The 23,536-nt window shown below is 39.2% G+C and overlaps 1 protein-coding gene and 1 pseudogene across 1 annotated transcript in view; both read left to right on the forward strand.

Moving 5' to 3' along the window:
* The window catches only part of CFAP43 (cilia and flagella associated protein 43), a 111,343-nt gene that overhangs the window by 70,192 nt on the left and 17,615 nt on the right, over positions 1-23,536 (forward strand). The window contains exons 20-28 of the mRNA XM_078077143.1: positions 4,522-4,647; positions 8,369-8,473; positions 9,496-9,612; positions 10,521-10,745; positions 12,313-12,519; positions 14,373-14,462; positions 14,759-14,839; positions 15,458-15,583; positions 23,129-23,248. Of these exons, the coding sequence (XP_077933269.1) occupies positions 4,522-4,647; positions 8,369-8,473; positions 9,496-9,612; positions 10,521-10,745; positions 12,313-12,519; positions 14,373-14,462; positions 14,759-14,839; positions 15,458-15,583; positions 23,129-23,248 (1,197 nt within the window). The remainder of the gene's footprint in view (positions 1-4,521; positions 4,648-8,368; positions 8,474-9,495; positions 9,613-10,520; positions 10,746-12,312; positions 12,520-14,372; positions 14,463-14,758; positions 14,840-15,457; positions 15,584-23,128; positions 23,249-23,536) is intronic.
* LOC118547537 (U2 spliceosomal RNA) lies at positions 18,059-18,162 on the forward strand (annotated as a pseudogene).

The following is a 23,536-nucleotide window of genomic DNA, read 5'->3' on the forward strand; positions in this document are numbered from 1 at the left end:
CTAAGAGTTTTTATTGTGAATTTTATTGTGAAGTTTATCAAATACCCTGTATTCCTCCAATAGACATTGGTCATTTTACACCAGATTCTATTTGCTAGTATTTTATTTAGAAACTTTGTATCGCTATCCATAAGTAATATTGTTTTCTTGTACTTTCTTTGTCTAATTATGATATCAAGGTTATACTAGTCTTAACAAGTGATTTGAGTAGTTTTCTATTTTTTTTCCCTGTGCTTTGGAACAGTTTGTATAAAGTACAAAGTCTCTCTTTTTTTTTTTTTAATATTTGGTTAAAAAACAAACAAAAAACCCACACACACATATAAAACCATCTGTGCCTGATTTATGTTAGAGGAGTTGATTCTTTTCTTTGTTTCAAGTTTTTCTACAGTCATTAGTCTTGTCAGGTTTTCTATTTCTTTTCAAGTATAGATTTGATAAATTATATTTTCTTAGAAAATTGTCTGTCTCATCTAGATTTTAAAATATATAAATGTATATAATATTCTAATTTCACGTCTTTCCTGATTTTTCAGTTATAGCTCTCTATTCCTAATTGTATATTTATGCCTTTTATCTTTTTTCTTGATCACACTTTATAATAGCATTTCTATTTTATTAATATGGCACAGTTTTTATTGACTTTATTATGATAAGAGAACGTTATATGTGATTTTATACCTATATATTTGACTATTTTAGGGTTTTATCAATTGAGAATTTTATTTGTTCTTCCCTACTTCCATCAGGTTTATTTGTCCTCATTTTGTTACTTTTTTGAGTTGAAAACTTGGTTTATTTCCTTTTGTTTTCCAATGTGTGAAAGCCTCTAAATATACCTCTGAGTACCACTTTGACTATATTGCATTGATTTTGATAAGTAACTTTCTCATCTTTCCTTAGTTGTAAACATTTGTAATTCCATTTTGAACACATCAACCAAAGGGTTTCTTAGAAGAATGTATGCATCTGTCTGTTTTCATTTTTCATATTGCTTTGTATGTTATTATAGATTGTTTTGTATATCTTTCTTTTGCTAACTTTGAAATTTATTTCACTGTGGTCAGTAAATAAAGCTTGTTGAGATTATCTTTGTAGCCTTGTATCCAGTCGCTTTTTGTAACTGTTCCATGTGTGTTTGTAAAGAATATTTTATTCTCTGGTTTTTTTTTAGGGCAGGGGAGGTATAGTGTTCTTTAATTTCCTATTAGATCAATCTAATTGTGTCAAGTTTTTATATCCATATTTATGTTTTTGCTATTTGAACTGTTATTTTCTAGGATATGATTAGCAATTTGTCAATTTCTCCTTGTATTTCTATCAATATTTATGTCAGATGCCAAAATGTGCACAAGAGATCTCCTCAATAAATTATTCCTTTTATCCTTATGAGATATCTATCTTTTTCTCTTTTAATGTTCTTAATCTACATTTTGGTTTTTATATTAATTTTTGCTATATTTCTTTTTGCTATATTAATTTTTTTGCTATATATTTCACTTACTTATATACCTTTCTCCATTTCTTTATTTCTAACTTTCTTTTGTCTGCTAATCAATATATAGCTGGATTATTTTTTGTAAATCCTGTCTGAACTTTTTAATAGGTGAGTTTAGACACATTTATTATGATTATTGATATGTTTAAAATTATTCCTGCCATTTTATTTTTGGTTTTCTATTTAACATATTTTCAACTTATTTCTTTTTCCCTCTTTCCTATCTTCCTGGATTGCTCATACATTTTTTTATTATTGTTCTATTTTTTTCTTTACTATTTTGGGAATCATAATTCTATTTCTATATTAAAAATTCTAACTCACATGCTTCACTTTCCATTCTTCTACATCATCTGGTACCTTCCTAGTCAATGGAAGAGCACAGCAGCACTGATATCACCTGGAATCTTAATCCCATCCTGAATGTCCTGAATCAGAATCTGTTCTTTAACAACACCCCCCAGGTGATTCGTTGGCACATTAAAGTTGGAGAAGCTGTTATTTAGTGTGTATCATACTGTATTCACCCTCCAGATAAGATCTTCAGTGTGTTATTATTACTTTTTACTTTTTCAGCTTCCTCTGTTTCCCTCACCTTCTCTCAATGATATCATTTGGAATTATAGCTCTAAATTGCTAGTTTTTAAGACTCTTAAAAACATGTAAATCTTATTTAGACTTAAGTCTTTCTACCCAACTTCCTCTGGCAGTAGTACATCCTTAATAATCCTTTCAGAGATGTGGGTATTGGTGAACTTTCTGAGCCCCTGACTGTCTATAAATTATATCAACCTTGCACTTGTGTGATGGTTTAATGACTATAGAATTACAGATTTAAGGTTTCTCTTCCCCTGAAATATTTGATCCAAAGCTATTGATCCAGTCTATTCTTGCATCCAGTGTTGCTAAGGTGGGTCTTCTATTAGACAGATTCTTCTACTTGGCAATATTCTTTTCCCCTTCAGAAGTGTTTCGGATTTGGTTCTTAAGTTTCACAACATTTCTATGTCTAGACCTGGGCCTGATCCACACTGGTTGTGCCCTTTCAGTCTTGAGTATTCATGCTGTATTATGTCTTTGAAAATTCTCTCTTATTATTTCTTTCAACACTGTGGCCCCCATTCTCTTTATTCTCTCTTTCTGAAGTGTATTAGTTATAGGTCCTTCTAGATGTGTCATACAAGTGCCTTCAGTTTTCTTTCACACTTTCTCTCTCTTTATCTATGTATCTATCCATTTATTTATTTATTTATTTTGTTATACCCAGCAGAATTCTTAACTTATTCTTGCAGATCACTAATTATCTTCAATTGTGTCCATCTTGCTATTCAACCCATCTATTGAATATTTTTTTGTTTCAAAGATCAAACTTTTAAGTTTATAATCTCTTGATTCTTTTCATGAGATACAGTATTTTGCATCCCTAGTTACTGTAAAATTCCACTCTTGTTTAATTAACTCTTCGTGTAACAAGTCTTCTGTTTATTGAATTTATTGTCTCTCTTCAATGGTCTTGTTGTTCCCCAAATATTGGTAGTCTCTTATTATTTTTATTATTGTATGCTCATCTTTAAAATTGACATGCCCCATTATAATTCCACCACACCAGTTGAACCTTCTTGGGAAGATGTGTAGGAGATCTGACTTCAGCAGGTATTCCGGTCTGTTTTCAGTAAAATGAGAAGGGGTGGGTGGTGTTGGGAAGTGGCTTGGCCACCTATCTTGTGGCAGGGGGATATGTCCTCTAATTCCTTCTAGCCACTGGCACACTCCTTGTCATTGACCTATCTCTCCCACCCAAATATTCATTCCCGTTCCCTCCACTTGGCAGCAAACACCCATGTTACTACTGTTGGGCCCCCTGGGGAGTTTTATCAAGTGGCAATACACATACAGGCAGGTTCTGTCCACTGCCTGTTTCCAATGTAGTACCCCCAACTAATCACTCTGCCAGTTCCTTCTAGGTTACCCCATGCTCCTATATCTGGTGTAACTTCTACATTTTATTAAGTATTGTCTTGTGGGCACTTGGGGCTATCATGTATCATTCAGATCCATCTGATTTTCATTTTTCAGATGTTACAGGTTCCATGGTACTGAAGGATCCTTTTTTCCCTCTTAATTATAGTAGTAGATTTATCTATTTATTATACACTTCTTTCCTCTTAATTTTATGGATTGAGGCAGGAAAGGATGATTGTAAACCCCATTCTCAGTCAACCATTTTGAAATCGAAGTCCTCAATATTTCTGTTATATTTTCTGATATTTTGTTGATTTGTAAGAGCTCTTTATATATTGAAGATATTAATACTTTGTCATATATGTTACAATGTATATTCTTTGGCCCTGAATTTTCTGAAGTTATAAACTTTTAAAGATAATTTTTATTTTAGAAATATTCAAATATGTATAAAAGGAAAGAGAATAATAAAATAATAAATCCAATGGCCAATATTGTTTCATCTATACCCTTACCCACTATCCCTTCTCCTGATCATTTTGAAGTAAATCCCAGATATTATATCATTTCATCCTTAATTATTTAAGTATGTACCTATAAAAGATAATGACTCTTTTTTTTTTTTTTTTTAAGTAGGCTCCACACCCAGCATGGAGCCCAACATGGGGTTCGAGCTCACAACCATGAGATCAAGACCTGGGCTGAGATCAAGGGTCAGATGCTTAACTAACTGAGCCACCCAGGCACCCCAAAATAAGAACTCTTAAAACACATAACCACAATACCATCAGCGCACCTAAATATCAATAATTCCTTAATTTCATTGACTGAAGTGATGAATTTACACATTTTTCTTGTTGTTTTTAGATTAATGAGTTTTTAAGGGTTAATTCTGAAAACTTAAGTGACCACAATAAGTCCATAATGCTTACTTGATAGTTACATTTAGATAAATAAAACATCTCTTTTTTTACTGACTGCTGTCTAAAGAGACTCAGAAAAGCATGTCTATAAAGTTTAATTCTTTACTTGTCATCATTCTTTCTTATTTGAAAATTCAGGTTCTGACTATGATGGAAGAAAATGAAACAGTAGATAATATTGCAAAATTAGACCAAAAGGAATTTGGCCTGGATCTTGAAGAACTGGAAAGACTTCATGATGAAAATGAGGAAGAAGTGGCAAAGGTATTGAAAAATCTAATTTAGGCACCTTAAAGAAATGTAATGAAAGAAGTAAAAAGAAAATGGGAAGGAGAACTTTTCTAGGATAATGCAAATAAAACAAAAACCTAGTGCATATAAATACAGTGAGTCCGAGAATTATTAAATTTGGGAGTTAGGGGAAAGAAGAGTGTCTAGGCCAGCCACACATCTGATGTTTTGTCTCTCCTTCATGACATTTGTTCCAACCATCTTCCACCATATGTTTGAACATTTTTAGAAATCCTCTCAGCCACCTTATGCCAACTTTGGACCTTCTGGTTTAGTGAGCTCTTTCCTTTCCTTTTCTTTCTTTCTTGTAGGCTCCACACCCAGCATGGAGCCCAACGTGTGGCTTGAACTCATGACCCTGAGATCAAGCTGAGCTGAGATCAAGAGTTGGATGCTTAACTGACTGAGCCACCCAGGCGCCACTAGCCCTTTCTTAATTACAATTGAAATCTTTCTCCCTTTATTCACTGACTATTCTACCCTTTGAGCATCATCTACTCAATGGCCACTCTGAAAATAGAGAAGATTAGCAATTACCATGTTCCCTTTGTGTCTTCTCTTGTCTATGCTAGCGATCCCAGGTCCTATGGCCATCATATAATGTAGTTTCAATAGCTTCATCATCATCATGCATTTTCCCTCTGGTTTCATTATATTTGAGTATGGCATCCACAAAAGAATTCCAATTATTATCTGTCCAGTTTAGAGAAAAACACAAACTGAAACCTCTAATTCTCTAGATACTAAACTTCTATTGCTATAGCCTTTGCATCTCTTTGTGGTGGTCACATTATATTGTTTACTTGTATGGATTTTATTTTAGGTCAAAGTCCTAATTGTGTTTTACACAGAATGTTCTTAAGCTACCTCTTTCTCAACCTGCACAGTACATTTGATTTTTTGAGTGTGCAAGAATAAAAATGTTTTTTTCTAAGCAAGAGAAGGAAATATGGTTGGATTCAAGGACATTTAAGTGGATTATAATTGGTTCAACAACTATATCAAAACGAGGCTGATAATTTGATGCCTGTAGCAGAGAGGTTTCCAGTCATATGCTCCAGAACTCTCTCCTGTTAAGCATGTTAATTAATGACTGGGGTAAAGATATAGAAATGAGGCATATTCGTCAAATTAGTGAATGACATGAGGCTGAGAAGGAAAGGAAATATATTGGATAACAGAATCAGGACCAAGAGGACCTTAATAATACTCAAAGAGGTAAAATTCACCTCAAGGAGGAAAAATTCATCTATCCATTCATTCATTCTGCAACATTTATTGAACACCTATTACATGCCAGGCACTATTGTCGGTGCTGGGAATACAATGACTGAGACAGATAGGTCCTGCCCACATGGAGCTAATCTGGTGGAGAAGACAGACCCTAAACAAATCTCTCTATATTGTATGATGTAAACTGAATTATGTGATGGATGTGAGGCATCTACTTCTGTGGTCAAAGACCACTTGAAAGAGGTGACATTTCATTTGGGATTGAAAAGGAGAGAAGGAGTTAGCTATGCAAAGAGTTAGGGGAAGAGAATGGCAGACTAAGGACGCACCATGAATGAAGGCCCTGAGGCAGAAATGGAGTATTCCAGGAACAGAAAGGCCAGAAGGGCAGTAGCACAGTGGACAGGAGAGAGCTTCCTGGAATGGGGTGGGAACAGAGGCCAGCTCTGAAGACCTCATACATCATGGTGAAGAATTTGGCTTTTGTTACACTCAACAGAAAGCTATTAGAAATGATCCCATTTTCTTATTTATAACAAAGAGGCACCAATTTAGGGGCTTTTTCAATGTTACTTATTTTGATGGTCACAACCATCCAAAAGGGTAGGTTGTTGTTGTCCTGACTTGAGGAAACTAAGGATTTGGACCTAGAATCACTTGGCTAATGTCTCACAACTTGAATAAAAGCCAGGAAGCACTCCCAGTCTGCCTACCAGGCTTTAGGCTTTTCCCCTTCGACCCTGGCTTCATCCAAGCCTGGAATGCCTCCTCCCATTCTGGCACCAGGTTTTCCTAGCCTGCTCAGCTTGACCACTCTGCAGTGAGTTTGGGTTGGGTGCCTACCCCCATCCTCACTCTAGTGTTGCTTCTCCCTCCAAGCTCATGTGTGACCACTCATCCCCACAAACCTCATCCTCTGGCCTACTAACCTACAGACCACTGATAAACCCACCCTGATTACCCCCACCCCATGCCTCCGCTCCAGATGCTCCTTGCCACTTAATCAAATTCCTGCATATTCCCCCAGAAGCCTTCTTGATCTTCTGAGGCAGTCTTTGGTACAGAGAAAGTCTCTTCACATGCTTGTTTGCCCAATATTATTACTTTTTTTTTAAACTCTGGGCTTTAAAGAAATATTAGCCCCAGATTGGATGTGATAGTGAAACCAGATGGTCCAGCACAGACAGGGTTAGCAGATGACACCATAAACCCAGGCACATTTGGGAAGAGACTACTAGTCCCTGGGAAGAGTTAGTGGTACCTACCTCTCAGGGATCCCAGTCCTAAAGGGACCAGGATATTAGTTAGCTCTGGTCAGGATTTCAACCATAGGGAAAAGACCAAAGCCCAGTAATGACAACCTGGACACAGAAATAGGGACGGAGTCTGGAGGAGTTGATCAAATAGCCTCAGCAGTGGAGAGGGGAGGGCTGGGTAGGCTGGGAATCAGGCAGGTTCTGACAACTGATAGGCCAAAATAGTTGTTTATTTAAGGAAAAAATAATTTAAAACTGTATTAACCATTAACTCAATGGATCAAAAAGAAATAAAATGCAAATTAAACAAAGCCTTTGATCAGACAATGAATAAAATAAACATGAATGATCGAATGAACAAATATGACATTTTCTAATCCAGGGGATATTATTCTTAACTAGTTTGCTGATAATTCTGCCAACAAAGAGAAATGCAAAAGAAGTTCTGAAGAGGATCCTAAGGACTAAAGATTGTTGGTCCTCACTTTCATATTAGGTCTTTTAGCAAACTCCATTAAAACAAGAATTCTTAATCACTTAAAGGTCAAGCAGTTGGCTTACTTAAGCAGATAAAACCAATTGAGGTAACATATGTTTCTAAATGAGAAAAGGTCAATCATATGATCCCCAAGAGTCATGGGACATTTATTTATAGTGGATATAAATAATAGAAGAATTAAGTGACCCCAAGACAGAGGTCACAAACTGGCACTTCAAATATGCATTGACAAGAATTAAGCCAACATTTAGATATCTGGTAGTTTCATAAAAAATACACATTTTCAAACTTCTCTAACAAAACAGGAAGACCCGGCATAGTGGGTTCGCTCCCCAGCCCTGCACCAACCCGCCAGATCTGTGATAGTGTGCATTTTAGCTGTCTAGCCCACCATGGCCATGCAGCTGGCCTCACGCCGACTTGGCTCATGTTTAGGACCTGTCTGCCTTTAGAGGTGTTTATGTTGATACCCTGGTCCTCAAGGAAGGGAATTCCAAGCCTCCAGACTAAACTTTAGGAAAGGTCCTTGAGACAGGAAAGTGTTTCTCCCCAAGTGCATCTCAGCACGGGGCAGTTCCGTGTGGTGGGGCAAGAAGACAGCCACTAAATGTGCAGCCGTGACTGATTAGTGAATTTATAATTCAGATTATTTTTTAAGAAGCCACATATTCATGTTTATTTTTTCCCTTCATCTACGTTCTGCAAGATAAGAAAGGATGCAGAGATGCATAACCTCGCCAAGGCCTATTTGGCTGAACTTATTAAAGAAGAATGCTGGAATTCGATGGCTGTGAAAGGTCGAGCTCTTAAGGTAACAGACATAATTCCAGGTACAACACCTTAGCTGATGAGAACTTTCATTGAAAGTCTCATGGCAGAAAATTTTTTTAAATAATTTTAAGATAATGCATACGTGGAAAAACATTCAGAGCATCCTTGCCTTCCCTGTACCAAATTCCACCTAGTTGTGACACTTTCTCTTGTTATCATTCTTCCCTCTCTGCTCAGTCCCTGTGCACTTCCAAGCCACCGTCTCTTAAGATTTTCTTTCCTCTATGAACTACCTGCATCTACTCTTCATATCTATCTCTTCCAAAAGGCCACTTCACTCACATTCCACATAGATCGAAAACTAGACATAATATTGTTCACAGTTCTACCTGTACCCTCTAAACATCTGGGGTTTTTAATGCTTTTTCATTGAGATTCCTCCCAACACAATTTCCCTCTTTGTGTAGGGTGACCAGAAGTCCCAGTTTATGCCTGTGGTCCTAGAGTAACTATAAGAGCACCCTTCTCACTTTCAAATATGCCTCCCCCCAATTTGGATAATGAAGTATATGGCCACGCTACATATTTGTAATTGAGTATTGCTCTTAAACAGGGTTTCATTAGAGCGGCACATTTGGGGCTGGATAATTCTTTGTTGTGGGGGTTGTTCTGTGGATTGTAGGATATTTTGGCCTCTATCTACTAGGCCCCACTAGTATCCAAAACTCCCATTAGTGAAAATCAAATATATCTCCAGACATTGCCAAATGTCCCTGGAGGGCTGGGGAGGAGGGAGACAGGGCAAGCAAAATCACTCCTAGTTGAGAACCACTGCTCTAGAAATAAATCCCTCACAAAAGCACAGTATTTCTACCCAAAGTTTACATCATTACTAATGATGTACATTGTTTTATTTTAAAGAAAGTTTCCACTGTCAATTCCACTCACGCATGATGACCTATGAATTCATTTTGATCAGGGATAATATCCCTCACTCCACCTCTGATACGCACAATGGTACTACAAATGAATTTATTTCATCTTGCTTTTTTTTTTTCCAAGTGCTTTCACATGCCCTACGTGGTTGAGAACTTTCCAATGAAAGAACGCACGGAAGAAGAGTTGAAAGAATTAAAGAGAGTTTTGCAGCAAAAGAAGATTGAAACAGAATGTCTTAAAGTACAATATTAAATATATATGTGTTATTTATATAAGTAATGTGTTTTATTTTAGGGTCTCCATACAGATTTGAGTTAGGATACAACTTAAGATAAGTTTAGATATTGTTTACATTTTCATTACTTGTTAATTTGTAGAATATATTTTAATAAATATAGGAGCTAAATCCACACAGTAAATCAAGAAGCCTATAATCCTATACAATACTAGCTAGCCCTCAAATAGGAGGACATGCTTTCAAAAAATGAGATTTGGGGGTTTGTTCTTGTTCTGGTCAGAAGTTGTCTTCATCTACCCTACTCTTTTTATCTTCTTTTATCTCGAGGGATTATATTTTTAAATAATTGGCCAAAGATGAAGTAGTATCTATTTTGGTGGAATTATGGTTTTCCTAGAGCAATTCCACCTGTTTGTTTGGTTTGTTTGTTTGTTTGTTTTAAAACAGCAATCTCTATCAGACCACTAGAAAAACATTTCCCATCAATGTAGTTTTGGTCAGAACTTTGCATCCATTCTTTTTCTGAAACATAAAATGAAGGCATTCTTCAAGTCTTCTTAACCTACACTCGTCAGTCCTATGTGAATAAGTTTCTTTGTAAACATGAAGAGAAGGTATATTTTTTAATGTTTAGGTACCAAGAAAGACTCATGATATTTATAAGCAGTTGTCATTCTGACAGAAATATAAATTATTACATACTGTCAAAGACAATTTTTACTCTCTTGACTTTATCAGTTTCCGAAGCTTAAATCTCTTCTGAATCAGGATCTATCCATCACTTTGAATTCAGTTGTTGACAAGACAATTTAACATCTAAAATGACTGAAATATTTAAGTTGTCGCAAAATTGCCCTTTAGAGAATTCTTATTCTTGCATAACTTTCGTGTCACCTTTTTCTATATTAAGCTACGGAAGGAAATTGTAGAGGTTCAGTCTACAATTACCTTGGTTAAGAAGCATCATGAAGAGGAGGATGAAGAAGAAGAAGAAGTGGCAGTAAAAAATTCCAACTTGCCCAATTACCTGCTTGGCAGTCTGAGTACTGATTTTGGTGTACAAGCCCCTTTGCTGTCAAGCCAATTGGAACTTCATTCCAGAGAGGAGAAAATAAACCAAATTATATTACTGAAAGTAGGTGAATTTTTTCTTTATCCTCTAAAATCTCTAAAACTCCCCATGAGGCATCTTGCAAAGGCTCAAATTAAAATCTAATGCTAACCAAATGATGTCTTTAAGGTACATAGAGAAATATCCAGATGGCTAGTGTGTCCATGTTCTTCAAACAGAACTTGTGTACAAGAGTTGCTTTCATCTCTTTGGACTGGGTTCTATGATAACAGGTTTTCTGAAGAATACCTACCCTGGCTGACACCACAAACAAACTCTTCTTCTACTTAGATTTTCAGTAAGCTCAAAGATAAAAGAGATCCTTGAATGCCATCTTCTAGGTAACTCAGATGTCTGTTAGATCAAGATATGATTGCTTATCTATCCCCTTAACCTGGGGAAATACAATTTCCTCTCTAAGACTTCCATAACTTCTCTTCTGGGACTCAGGAATAAGGTGCAATATCCCACAAGCTCTAAGCTCCTACTCCTTACTCTCCACTGAACAAGTCAGTCTCAGAACACATCTGTATATGCCTACCAAAAGTTTTTGAAATTTCAGTGACAGACTGCACCAATGTGGATGCTTCAAAATTTAATGTTGGCCATTCCTTTTCCTGAACGTCCTCCAACCATATCTGCCATTTGAGTTCCAGCCTCCTACCATGATACTCTGCTCTCTTTTCCTATTTTTTTCTTTTCTTCTCCTCCTCCAACCCCTGAAATTCCTGTGCATTTATATCCAAAACTGTTTAGTTATCTCTTTTGTTGCTCAGCTTTTGCTGACCCATGCCCTCAGTGTCTCACCTTTCTGCTGTCTTATTAAGGCATTTTCCTACAAGGTTAGTTTCAGCCCAAGAGAAATTCTGGTGTCATCTGTTAAGATCATCTTTCTACCTGCTTTAATGGTTTCATCTTCAGTAGGATAGATATACAGACTGAACTCTGACGGTAAAATAAGGCTACTTTAGTTGACCATCATTCCACTCACTAGCACAGGTGGGAACAATCCAATCGGACCCACGGCCACCTGGACAACTGGCTGATCCAGCTAGCCAACTTAGGTCCCTGTCCTACCTGAGAATGACCTGACCATATTGTGTGTGGTTGTGCTTTTCTGGAAATTCTCCAAACAACCTCTATAGGCCATCCTTTCCTTACCACATCTCCCCCAAACAAGGCTTCAAAGGAAAGACATTTCCCAATTTAAAGATCACATATCACTTTAAAGTATTTTATAATGGATTTTTTTAGAACGTATACAAAAATTGAGAGAATAGCCCAAAGAGTCTCCAAGTATCCATCATCTACTTCAGCATTTATCAACATACCTGCATACTGAGTTACGGTTTCCATTTCAGGAAGTAGATTGTGATATAACAGTTATGCTATTGCCTTAATCCTACCCATGATAGGATGCCACTGTGGATTACTGAACCAAGAAATGACTTAATATAAACTGTATTTTAGAAAGATTAACTTCCTGATAATTTATAAAGTGATTTTGGAAGGAAAGTAAAACCGTGAGACCATGTTACTAGTAATGATCTATAACATGTGATGTGTTCTCAGTATTACATTGATATTTCAGGATGTCATTTACAAGGTAAAAACTGCTTTCAACAATGAGTTTGATGCTGCATATAAACAAAAAGAGTTTGAAGTTGCACGTGTGAAGGAAAGAAATGTAAGAATTAAAGAAATTATTTTAGATCTGGACTTGGAAGAAGTGGTCTGGCAACCAGAATTTGATGATTGTGAGAAGCCAGAGAGAACCCTCGTTGTGGAAAACAAAGAGGTACTGGCTAGCTGCGTTATCCCTTCCCTTTTCTCTCAGGACATTTCCCCACATTCTTACTTACTCATCTCCTTGTGTGCAGTACTGGAAGTGACTGTGTCAGGTGGTATTCTTGGTCACAAGAAACAAAAACAGTTGACATTGCCTCAGCAATAATGAGAATTTCTTTTGGAATCCTGTGGAATCTAGGGAAGATTTGGATGTCAAGCCTAGAAAGAAGCAGGGACCAAAGACTGAAATCTCATGGGGAGTCAAGAAGTCCACTTTCTTTATCTCTTAGCTCACCTCTGTCTGCATTTCACCTTCCTCTAGCAGTTTCTACTTTATTTCTCCTCACTCAAGCAGACAGCTGCTCCAAACTAGAACCTCTTAGTCCTAATTCCACATTTGACTAGAAAGAGTTTCATTGACCCAGCTTGGGTCCAGTGCCTGTATCGAAGAAGTTTGGATCACATTGTGGAAGAGAGCCTGATGAAGGTCCAGTAATTATCTGGGTCACTAAGGCAGGATGGATCCCAGAGAAAGGGGGCTCAGTGGTCAGGCTTTTTTTTTTTTTTTTAAGAGAGAGTGTGAGGCAAGGGGGCGGGGGACCATGCAGAGGGAGAGGGAGAGGGAGAGAGAGAATCTTAAGCAGGCTCCATGACCAGTCCAGGGACCAACATGGGGCTTGATCTCACCACCCTGAGATCATGACCGGAGCAGAAATCAAGAGTCGGATGCTTAACCGACTGAACCACCCAGGCACCCCACTGGTCAGCCTTCTTAAAAGGTGTTAGGCCAGAGGTGGTTACAAGTAAATGCTTAAAGAAAATAATTAAAATATAACCAAATTTAAAATACTAAAAAAAAAAAAAAATCCTTGCTCATATGAAACCAGCTTGATTGCTTTGGGATAAAAAGTAATAGTGTTACTTAGAAATAACAGCAAACACTTACATAGTCCCTATTAAAAGCCAGGTACTGTTCTAAGTGCCCTAGATAGATGGAAACTAATTTATCATTATAAGACCTTACAAGGTAGGTACTAATATTACCTCTATTTTACAGATAAGGAAAGTAAGGCACAGAGAGGTTAAGTAGCTTGACAACCGTTAGAAAGCTAGTAAGTGACAGATTTGGGGTCTGAACGCAAACCCTTATCCTTCAGAGTACATCTTCATCTCTACAGTCTACTGTACTTGTTTAAGGAAATTATTTCTTCCAGAACCGGTCTCCTGCCATGTAACCTAAGTCTCTGGAGCACTGTGATAGCAAGGACCTCTCTCTGCGGCTCTCACCAAGATCCTGCTGGGGGCGGTCTTTGTATGTGCATAATTAACCTCACCACACTTGCTTCTTCTCTAATCCCTTCTACATCAGGAGAGTGATCTTGTTACAAGCCAAACTTATTATGTCTTTCCCTTGCTTAAAACCCTGCAGTGGCTGCTCATTTCACCTCAGATAACAAGCCCCTTTGTGACTGCCTACCTTGCTCTGGGCCAGCCACACTCTCGTTCCCACAATTCCTTGAATGCTCCAAGCTATTGACCTCGCAGGACCCCCATCCTACAGGATTTGGCTTAGATGACATTCCTTTGAACCCCTTTCCTGTCCCCCTAGTCTAAATCAGATCCCTGTTATAATCTCTTTAGTGATGGAGAAGAGCTTTGAGAGCTAATAGAGAAGTAACAATCAATTTTCCCAACCCTCTCATTCTAGATCTCATCTTTGTCCCAAGATAGGAAATTGATTGTGAAATCTGGATGGTTCCTTTATCCTCTCGATACCTTCTAACCTCCTCCCTGCTGTGTGAAAGGAAGGTTTGGTTTAAATTGTGTAAGAACAACAGCATTAAACTACATTTTCTCTTTCAGATTACAGCTCAGAAAATGCTTAATCCATGGCTGAAAGCCAAAGCAGAATTGACCGCAACCCGTGAAATGGAGCGATGGCTTCTGACACGGGTATGCAGTTTTGCTCAAACGTACCTAAGACCCTCTTTCCTTTAGGTATATTTGTTCCTAATTTGATTGAATTGTCTTGTACTTTACTCCACTATAGAAACACATCACGGCATTTGTCATGGTCAGAGGTCCCTGGAATCTCAGGGGCCTCCTTCTCCTCTTCCCTTCATGCCACTCGCCACCCTCCCCAATTCTAAATGCAGTCATTCTAACATTGGGTGGGAGGCTGCCTCTGGTTCTACCAGAGGGCCAGGTCTCTGTCTTAGCTACCCTCCCTGACCCTGGCTCTTTTCCAGGGCCCCGACACAAGGCACCGAGCCCTGATGGACATGATGGGAGGAGTTCTGGAAGTCAAGAAGGAAGATATTTTGAGAATGGTGAGATTTCTGGACATTCTTATGGAAGATGGAATGGGGTAGAGAGAGCTACTCAAATTTGATCGTTTTTGTCTATATTGACCCGAATTTTAGAAATTCTACAGCAACAAATATACAACATCCCAGTACCTCATAAATATACCATATTAGGCAAATAAGAAATTTGAAACTGCGGACTTGCCTCCCTATCTTACATAAAGCAAACAAAAGAACAAAACAAGCAAACTGGTTTTGGTCTGGATAGAAAGCAATGATAATGTTGCATCTGTAATTCTCTGGATATAACATGAAACATTCCCTTTGATACGTGCCTTAGGTGTCCCTGGAGCCCAGGTGTAGTTCTAACTATGAAGATATCAACATACATCTCTCACCCTGTCACCTAAGAGTCTCTATATGTCCCAAATTGCCCACTCTCGCTTATGTTCACAGAAAAGCAGTTGTAACTTTTTTCATGTACTTTCTTCAAAGTGTCAGGCCATTGTCTTGCCAATGTGAAGAACTATATCCCTTGAAAGGGCTCTTTTTTTTTTTTAACTGTAATGATAACTCTGACCTTTTACTGTACTGCTATATTTATGTTTGAGCCACGGTATATGCTTTCCTTTTTATCTTCAGGTGATTCCTCAACCTGCTTTCATGGTAAAACCTGATGCTCTATGGTCTGAAGAGGAGAGGAAACAATTCAAAGACTATGAGAAGAAAGTCAAAGAGTTAAATGAAGAAAGAGATAAGTATAGAAAGGTCAGAAGAGCAAAGAATTAATATACCCTACCATGGTTTTGTTCCAGTATGTTTTCAAATTAAGTGTTCTTTATTCCCTCAGTGTTGTTAGTAGCTTAAGGATACTGTTTCAGCTTAAATTCTCAAGAGAATTTGGGGAAGTGGGTAGAGATAAGTTTGAAGAGTTAACACAATTTAAAACAAAAAGAGTGTATTGCAATTTTTTTTTAAAGTTCTTGTTGATTTCAACATTTCCCAGATTGTTACAGTTCATTTGGTCCTCCATTCTTTCTTCAAATGTTTAATGAACATCTATGAGAGTATGTTCTAGGCACTGCTCTGTACCTTCCACATCTGTTTGAGTTCATTCATAACTCTTGCTTGATTTCCTCTCAATCTCAAGAAAAGGACCTGACAGAAGAATGACACAGTCAGCAGCACATACTTTACAGCTGTAACTTGAGATATTTGCAAAGCAGTTCTCCCACTGATATCTCCTTGCATCTCAAAGAAACATTCCCACATTAAAATTGCTTACAGTTCACAGACCTGTGCCCCTGAAACAAATAATACATTATATGTTAATTTAAAAAAAAGAAAAAAGAAAAATGCTTACAAATATAATAGAGATATAAAAACGGATGGTGTACAACCAAATAAAAAGTATCTATTCCAGGGGCGCCTGGGTGGCTCAGTCGGTTAAGTGGCTGCCTTCAGCTCAGGTCATGATCTTGGGATCCTGGGATCGAGCCCCACGTCCGGCTCCCTGCTCAGGGGAGAGCCTGCTTCTCCCTCTCCCTCTGCCTGCCACTCTACCTACTTGTGCTCTCTACCTATCTGTCGAATAAATAAATAAAATCTTTTAAAAAAGTATTCCGCTATGAAGAAGGTAAAATCATGGCATTATTTGAGGCAGGGCAGTTTGTCAGCTTTATAGTGGCTGTATCTCATGAGCAACTTCTTTAGATCTATTGATAACCTGTTCCCATTTTTATTCACTGCAGTCCTCTAACAGTGCCCTCACATTTCATCCTAAGATAGTATTTCCCAAAAAGCCAAAATGAGCAGTCTTGAATGCAGTGAAAATTTCAAGCAGTTAGGGAGTATAGATGCCTAAGGTGGTAGCATTTATTCCATGATCTCATATTGTGAAATAGTCTGCTGCTGACACTCTCACCTCCCTGCTCCTTGGTCAAATTCAGTGGGTAAAAGCCAGCCATGGCTGAAGCCAGTACTCAGCCTTCTCTGCACCTGCACCACGCACCACGATGTGGGTAAAGAAAAAAATACTAACTGATTTCCCTCCAATGACCTTAATCTTTATTGGGTCTTCAGAGCTGTTTGGTGATGCTATTCCATTTCCCCACCCCTAGCTGACTCCATACCACCTAAGGGATCTTGTCAAGAATATTTGACTTGATTCTGTCATTTTGAGGAAATGGAAGGATCCTGAGATTTCTAACAAGCAGCCTGGTGGTGTGGCTTGCTGCTGGTCAGAGGAGAACGCTTTAAGTAGCAAGATCCTAGAGGAAGACGTCCCACATTCTCCTCTGTCTCCAAACTTCCAACACCTGACCCCCTTGGCTCACTCACCTCATTTTCTATTTCACTGGGAGGGGAGAAGCAACTAGAAGAGATTTTCCTTACTCTTCCACTCGCACATCTACCTCCCACCTGCACAGAATCCATAGACTCTCCCTTTCTGTTTCTTAGGGATGAAATGACCTTGCACCTGCCCAAGCCTGGTCCTCCACTTGTGCACCTGATCCCATCCCATCTTACCATTCGGGCAATTTGCCCCTTTTTCCTACATCAATTTTTCCCTCCAGCATAGACATATGTTGTAATATTATACATTGGATACATCTCTCATTGTATAGAAAAGAGAATGAGAAAGAAAAAGAGACTCCTTTGAAGAGGATTCTGGAATTCCTTCTGCTATCCTTATGACTTTTGAGTTAGTCTGAATTTATTTCAAAGTAAGTTAAAAGGGAAAAAAAAGTCCCTGGACCCAACTTTCCTCTCAATCCACTGCCCAGTATCTCCTCAGAAAATCCCTAGAAAAATCTGTCTTCACTGTCTCCAGTTTCTCTTTTCTCAGTCTATTGGAAAAACCTTTATATTATGGAAAATGTCAAACATATAAAAACGTAGAGAGAATAGTATAATGACCCTCTCATCCAGCTTCAACAATTATCAAGTCATGGCAGATCTTATTTCATTGTGTATCTCTACCAATTTTCCCAATATTAGATTATTTTTTTGCCAATTTTTATTTTAGAATTATTCAAATGTACAGATATGTTGCGTGAGAAGTACAATCTCTGTACCATATACCTGTGTCAATAGTGCACCCATGTTCTGTATATCTGGTATACCTACACCATATACCTTAACCCACCAGCTTTTCATATTGCCACATTTTTTTTGTATTTTGTATTTTTCTCCTGAATTTTATATATATAACATATATATATGACATCAAAACTCCATATTATTACCTCCAATTCCAATTTTGGCTAAGATCAAGTGTAGTATCTGTTCTTACCAGTTTAATATCTGATACATCATTTATCCAATTCCAATTCAACATACCCTAAGGTTCTTCTCTCTTTCCCTAATTTAGCATGTAGATCTCCTTTCTCAGTGCAAGCTCTAGTTCCCCAAATATAGGTATATTTATTCATTTGCTCAGTGCTACAATATATGTATAATGCCTCTACCAAAAGCAAAACTTCTTGGTAGGTTTTAAGATTTCCTTGCACCTCTTTTTGTTCGTAGGATATATCTCATGGAGGGCAGACCACCTGCACATTATATTCAGAATTTATTTGGACTAATCCTTTTTTCCCCTTCTGTGTGGATAACATTATCAACTTGATATAAAGTTCTTCATGCAGCGCTGTTCTTATTTCAGGGGGAAGAGACCACCAGTGCGTCTTCTGATTTCATGATTTTCTTTTGTTTCTGCAGGACCCTTAATCTTCACTTCTTCCTTTCTTCTTTCCTTTCACCCAAGTCTCCAAGAGGCCCCTCCCTCTTCCACGCTGCCTCACTCTCCCCAGAAGCAGCACTGCCTGAGACTGCACCTCCAGTCCCTTCGTTATGATTTTCCAGGAGCTTCTCTTTGGGCACCACAACAACTCCTACCCTACTCCAAACACCAGCATCTCTTACCCGATTTATGGCATTAGTTTCTCTGCCTTCCTGGTCCCCTGATCTGTACCCCTCCCATTTTACCTCCCACCACTCTCCGGGAAACTCCTTGGTGTTCCTCAAAGGTACCCAGCACACTCTTGACGCCAGGACCCACAGCTCATTCTTGCCATGGGCCCTTGACATGCTGTGGCCGTTACCTGGGGTACTCTTACCCCATTTAGCCATACGGCTTGCTGCCTCACCTCTTTTGGATCTCTACTCAGTTGTCATCTCATCTTCCTACATAACAGGGCAAACTCCCTCCCCACCAGCCCAGCTCTACTCCCCCCCTTCCCCCCCCCCCCCGGCTTTGTTGTTCTCCAGAGTGCTCATCCCCACCTGGCCTACATCATCCGTACTTGTTTACACGTTACCTGAATCCTCTACTAGAATGTAACATGAGGGAAGAGAATTGGTCTGTTTTGTTCATTACTGTATTCCAAGTTTTGAGAACTGTGCTTGACCCATAATAAGCACTCAATAAATATTTCCTGAATGAATAGATAAATTTATTGACAGCTATTATGTGCCAGGCACTCTCCTAGGGCCTGGTGATTTGCAGATGAAAGGCTACCACCTTCACCCTTAAGAGCCTAGTCTGGTCAACTACAACAATACCTTCTTAAATTGCAGGCCATGTGTTTGTCCAGGGCTGGGAGAAATTCTTGGTCTGATGGATTCCGCATTGTTCATCCTTACCCTCCTATTTAGTCTCCCACCTTTCATCTCCCCTGCTTCTCATTTTGCAGCATCTGATACAGTTTTGGTTAAAATTAGATTTTCCCAGGAATGTTTGAGGAAAAGTGACACCCAATTCTTTAACAAATATTCCTTTGATTCTCACTATGTGCTGGTCACTGTGTCGGGTCCCAAGAGACACTTGCTGAATAGACAGACACAGCCCTGGCCCCTCCCGGTGTTCACTGCCTTGGGCGGGGGGGCAGTTACACATTAACTGAACATTCACAGAATAGTTATTTAACTGCAGTGTGATGAATCAGGACGGACAAGTTCAGGTGCCACCTATGACAGTAAACACAGAGGCACTGACGTAGATTGAGGCCACTGGTATTCACTAGGTCGCCTTTTCAGGCTGGCGTGCCCATCCCGTTATGGCTGTGTATGTTGCAGCTAAAGGCTCATACCTGAGGCCTCTGGTGCCTTGGCTCATCAAGGGGGCATTCTTGTTATAGCATACAAGGCTATATCACTGCCCCTATCCAGAAAAGCCTGTGACTGACTGATGAGATGGGGATACAAAAGTCCCGCCCAGTTGGCCCAAATTGGGACAGCTCAGCAGAGCCTCTCTATTACCCTTGTACCCCTGGGAATCAGGCGAAGGCTGGGCCACCTAAGAGCACATTGTTGCTCAGCTCCTGCCCCTTCCCTGCCTGCTTCCCTTCCCCATTTTACAGGTGTCTCTGAAAAAGCACTCCCTCCAAAAATTGCATACACTGGAATCCTGTTCCAGGCTTTGCTTCTAAGACTCAAGGTAGTGCCTAAGACAGGACCCAAGGTAGGCTTACTTGAGAAAGTGGCTTTTATGCTCAAGTTGGAAGAATGAGAAAAATGACAGGTTGAAGAGCAGGGAATGGAGATCAGACAGATGGAAAAGCACATGAGAAGGGCCTGCAGTGAGAAGAATGTGGGACATTTGAAGCACAGAGCAAAAGGCCGTTCTAACACTAAAAGAGTTCCTTTCAGACTGGAGAGAAGGGTGGGCTTCAGACCCTTGGACAATCAGGTCTCAGCAGGCTGAGCCTTTGGTCATTTGCCATGTGATGGTGCTTCCATTGTCCAGGAACACATGGCTTTGATACACAACTGCTGGGCCCACAGTCCATGGGATTTTTTCCATTTCTATGAGATTGTGTCGTAAACTATGGCAAGCAAACTGACCCTGAAGTGTGCTTTTCCTGTATTTGTTTTATTTTAGTATTTCGTCATTGCTTAATTAGCTTTATTTGGGTGCTGTTTCTCCTTGTGTCAAGTGCCTCTACATTTTGCTAAACTCTCTCCATCACCTTCCTAGAATTAGTCTCTCTCTTCATTAAACCAGCATAGACAGAACTTGGCTTTTTCTTTAACTTAAGAGAGAGAGAGAGAGCACACACGCATGCATGCACACACTCCTGTGCAAGAGGGGCGGGGGAGGGGCAAAGGGAAAAGGAGAGAGAGAATCTTAAGCAGGCTCCAAAGCCAGCACGGAGCCTGATGCAGGGCTGTCTCATGACCCTGAGATCATGACCTGAGCCAAAATCAAGAGCTGGACACTTTAATGATGTACAAATGTTGTCTAATTGGACAAAACAATAGAAATAAACAAATAGAAATAAATTTTTTTTTAAAGGAGCTGGACACTTAACCAACTGAGCCACCCAGGTACCCCAGAACTTAGCTTTTTAAAGTAAATTTAAAATAATAATTCTATTATTACCATCACCATAATAATTTATTCAAGTAAGGATTATCAATGGATGCTAAAACTGGTGGATAAAAGTTTGATGAGGAACAAGATTTTTACATGGTTTCTAAGTATCTTCCCACAAATTAATTAATTACAAATGGAAAAACAGTAACTGTACAATAGAGAAACTGGCAGACACTACTTACCAAGTGATCACAGTTAACATCACCAATGATGAAACAAACCCGCATCATGTCTCCTCATGTGGTACACTGAGAAGGGCACAACATGATTCATGTGGTGTTCCTGTTAGTAATGTACCACCTGGTTTAAGCATGAGAAAACATCAGACAGAGCTAAACTCAGTGACAGTCTACAAAATGACTCACCTGTATTTGAGTGTCTGCAGCTTGTTCTCAAATGATCAAGAAAAAGATAGAGCTAGGGGGCGCCTGGGTGGCTCAGATGGTTAAACGTCTGCCTTCGGCTCAGGTCATGATCCCAGGGTCCTGGGATCGAGTCCCGCATCGGGCTCCCTGCTCAGCGGGGAGCCTGCTTCTCCCTCTGCCTCTCTCTCTCTCTCTGTCTCTCATAAATAAATAAATAAAATCAAAATCTTTAAAAAAAAAAGAAAAAGAGCTAGGGAGAGAGAAAGAGAAGAGATTGAGCAAGTGATAAATCAAATGGGGCGGAATATTAGCAATTGATTAATACGATAAAAAGTATATGGGAATTCTGGGGTGCCTGGGTGGCTCCGTCATTAAGCGTCTGCCTTCGGCTCAGGTCATGATCCCAGGGTCCTGGGATCAAGCCCCGCATCGGGCTCCCTGTTCCATGGGAAGCCTGCTTCTCCCTCTCCCACTCCCCCTGCTGTGTTCCCTCTCTCGCTGTGTCTCTCTTTGTCAAATAAATAAATAAAATCTTTAAAAAAAAAAAAGTATATGGGAATTCTTTGTACTATTCTTATAACTTTCCTGTAAATTTAAAGTTAAATCAAAATCTTAAAGTTACAAAAACTTTTAAAGATAAAAATTATTTGTAATGGTATGTCTAGGATTGATCTGCTCATATTTCTTTAAAAATAAAAATTTATAGGGGCTCCGGCTCAGTCAGTTAAGCATGCGACTCTTGGTTTCGGCTCAGGTCATGATCTCATGGGTTGTGAGATTGAGCCCCACATCAGGCCCTCTGAACAGCAAGGGGTCTGCTTAAAATTCTCTCCCTCTGCCTTTCCCCACTCATGTGCATGGTTGTGTGCACGCACACCCTCTCTCTCAAATGAATCTTTTAAAAAATAAATATAAATTTATAGCTTTCTACTTACCTACTGTGTGTTTAGCTCTAAGTCCTTGTAGAATTTTAAAAAAGTAGGGGGAGAGAGGGTAGGTGGAACTTTTTCCCCCTGATGTAGATGTTTTGGAGAGACAACAAATACAGAAAACAAAAGAGAGTATAATTATATATGTTATATCTCCATCTGTCTATATTTATCTATATTTCTATCTCTGTATCTACCTCTATATCTATATACTCAGTCTTTATTTCCTTAAAATCTAAAAAATTCCATGAAGATATATCATGGCTTTAAAAAAAAAATCAAGATTTTTTAGGGCCAGATTGTATACCTGGAAATTTCTGTCTTATAGAGAGAGGGTCAGAATTTCCCAGAAAGATTTGCTGAGATTTGTTTTACTAGGCCTATCTCTGCCTGCACCATTAGCCATGATCAGTTATTTCCTCTTTTTTCCCCAGTGTAATCTTTTTAAAGCAAAAATCTCAGACTCACAATATATTAAACAGATCCAGGTGGAACATCTCTGGTTGAAGAGGGTGGAGGGCCCAGGACACTTCACAAGGCCTGTCCTCCCCCTGCACCCCTCCCTTGCAGCACAATGTGAACACCCCTTCCTTGGAGCATTTGATGTTCCTAGATGTTAACTTTGTTATCGACTTCCTTCCAGTCATTAGAAGCAGAAATGAAGAAACTTCAAAACTCCATTCAAGAAAGCACACAGAATTTTGATGAACATTTGAAAAGACTCTTTGAAAGGAGAGTGAAGGCAGAGATGGTTGTCAACCAGGTAAGTAGAAGCTTTACTTACAAGGCCTTTTCTTTTTAAGGAGCCTCGGGGGCCTCTCTTTGTTCTTAGAAAAAAGACCAACACCCTTTCTGGCACCATGGTCCTGCTTGTCCTGGCCTGGTTCCTGCTCCAGCCTCACCTCTGCCACCCTCCCCCTCACTGCCATGCTTCCTCCTCTGGTGCCTTGAGCTCACCTCGGTGCCCCTTCCTCCCAGCTCTGCCTCCTGGCCCCTATCTACTCAGCTACATATGTCAGGTCCCAGCTTACAAGCCAGTTCCTCAGACTAG

The sequence above is a fragment of the Halichoerus grypus genome, chromosome 7 (assembly GCF_964656455.1).
Source record: "Halichoerus grypus chromosome 7, mHalGry1.hap1.1, whole genome shotgun sequence".
NCBI classification, from domain to species: Eukaryota; Metazoa; Chordata; class Mammalia; order Carnivora; family Phocidae; genus Halichoerus; species Halichoerus grypus.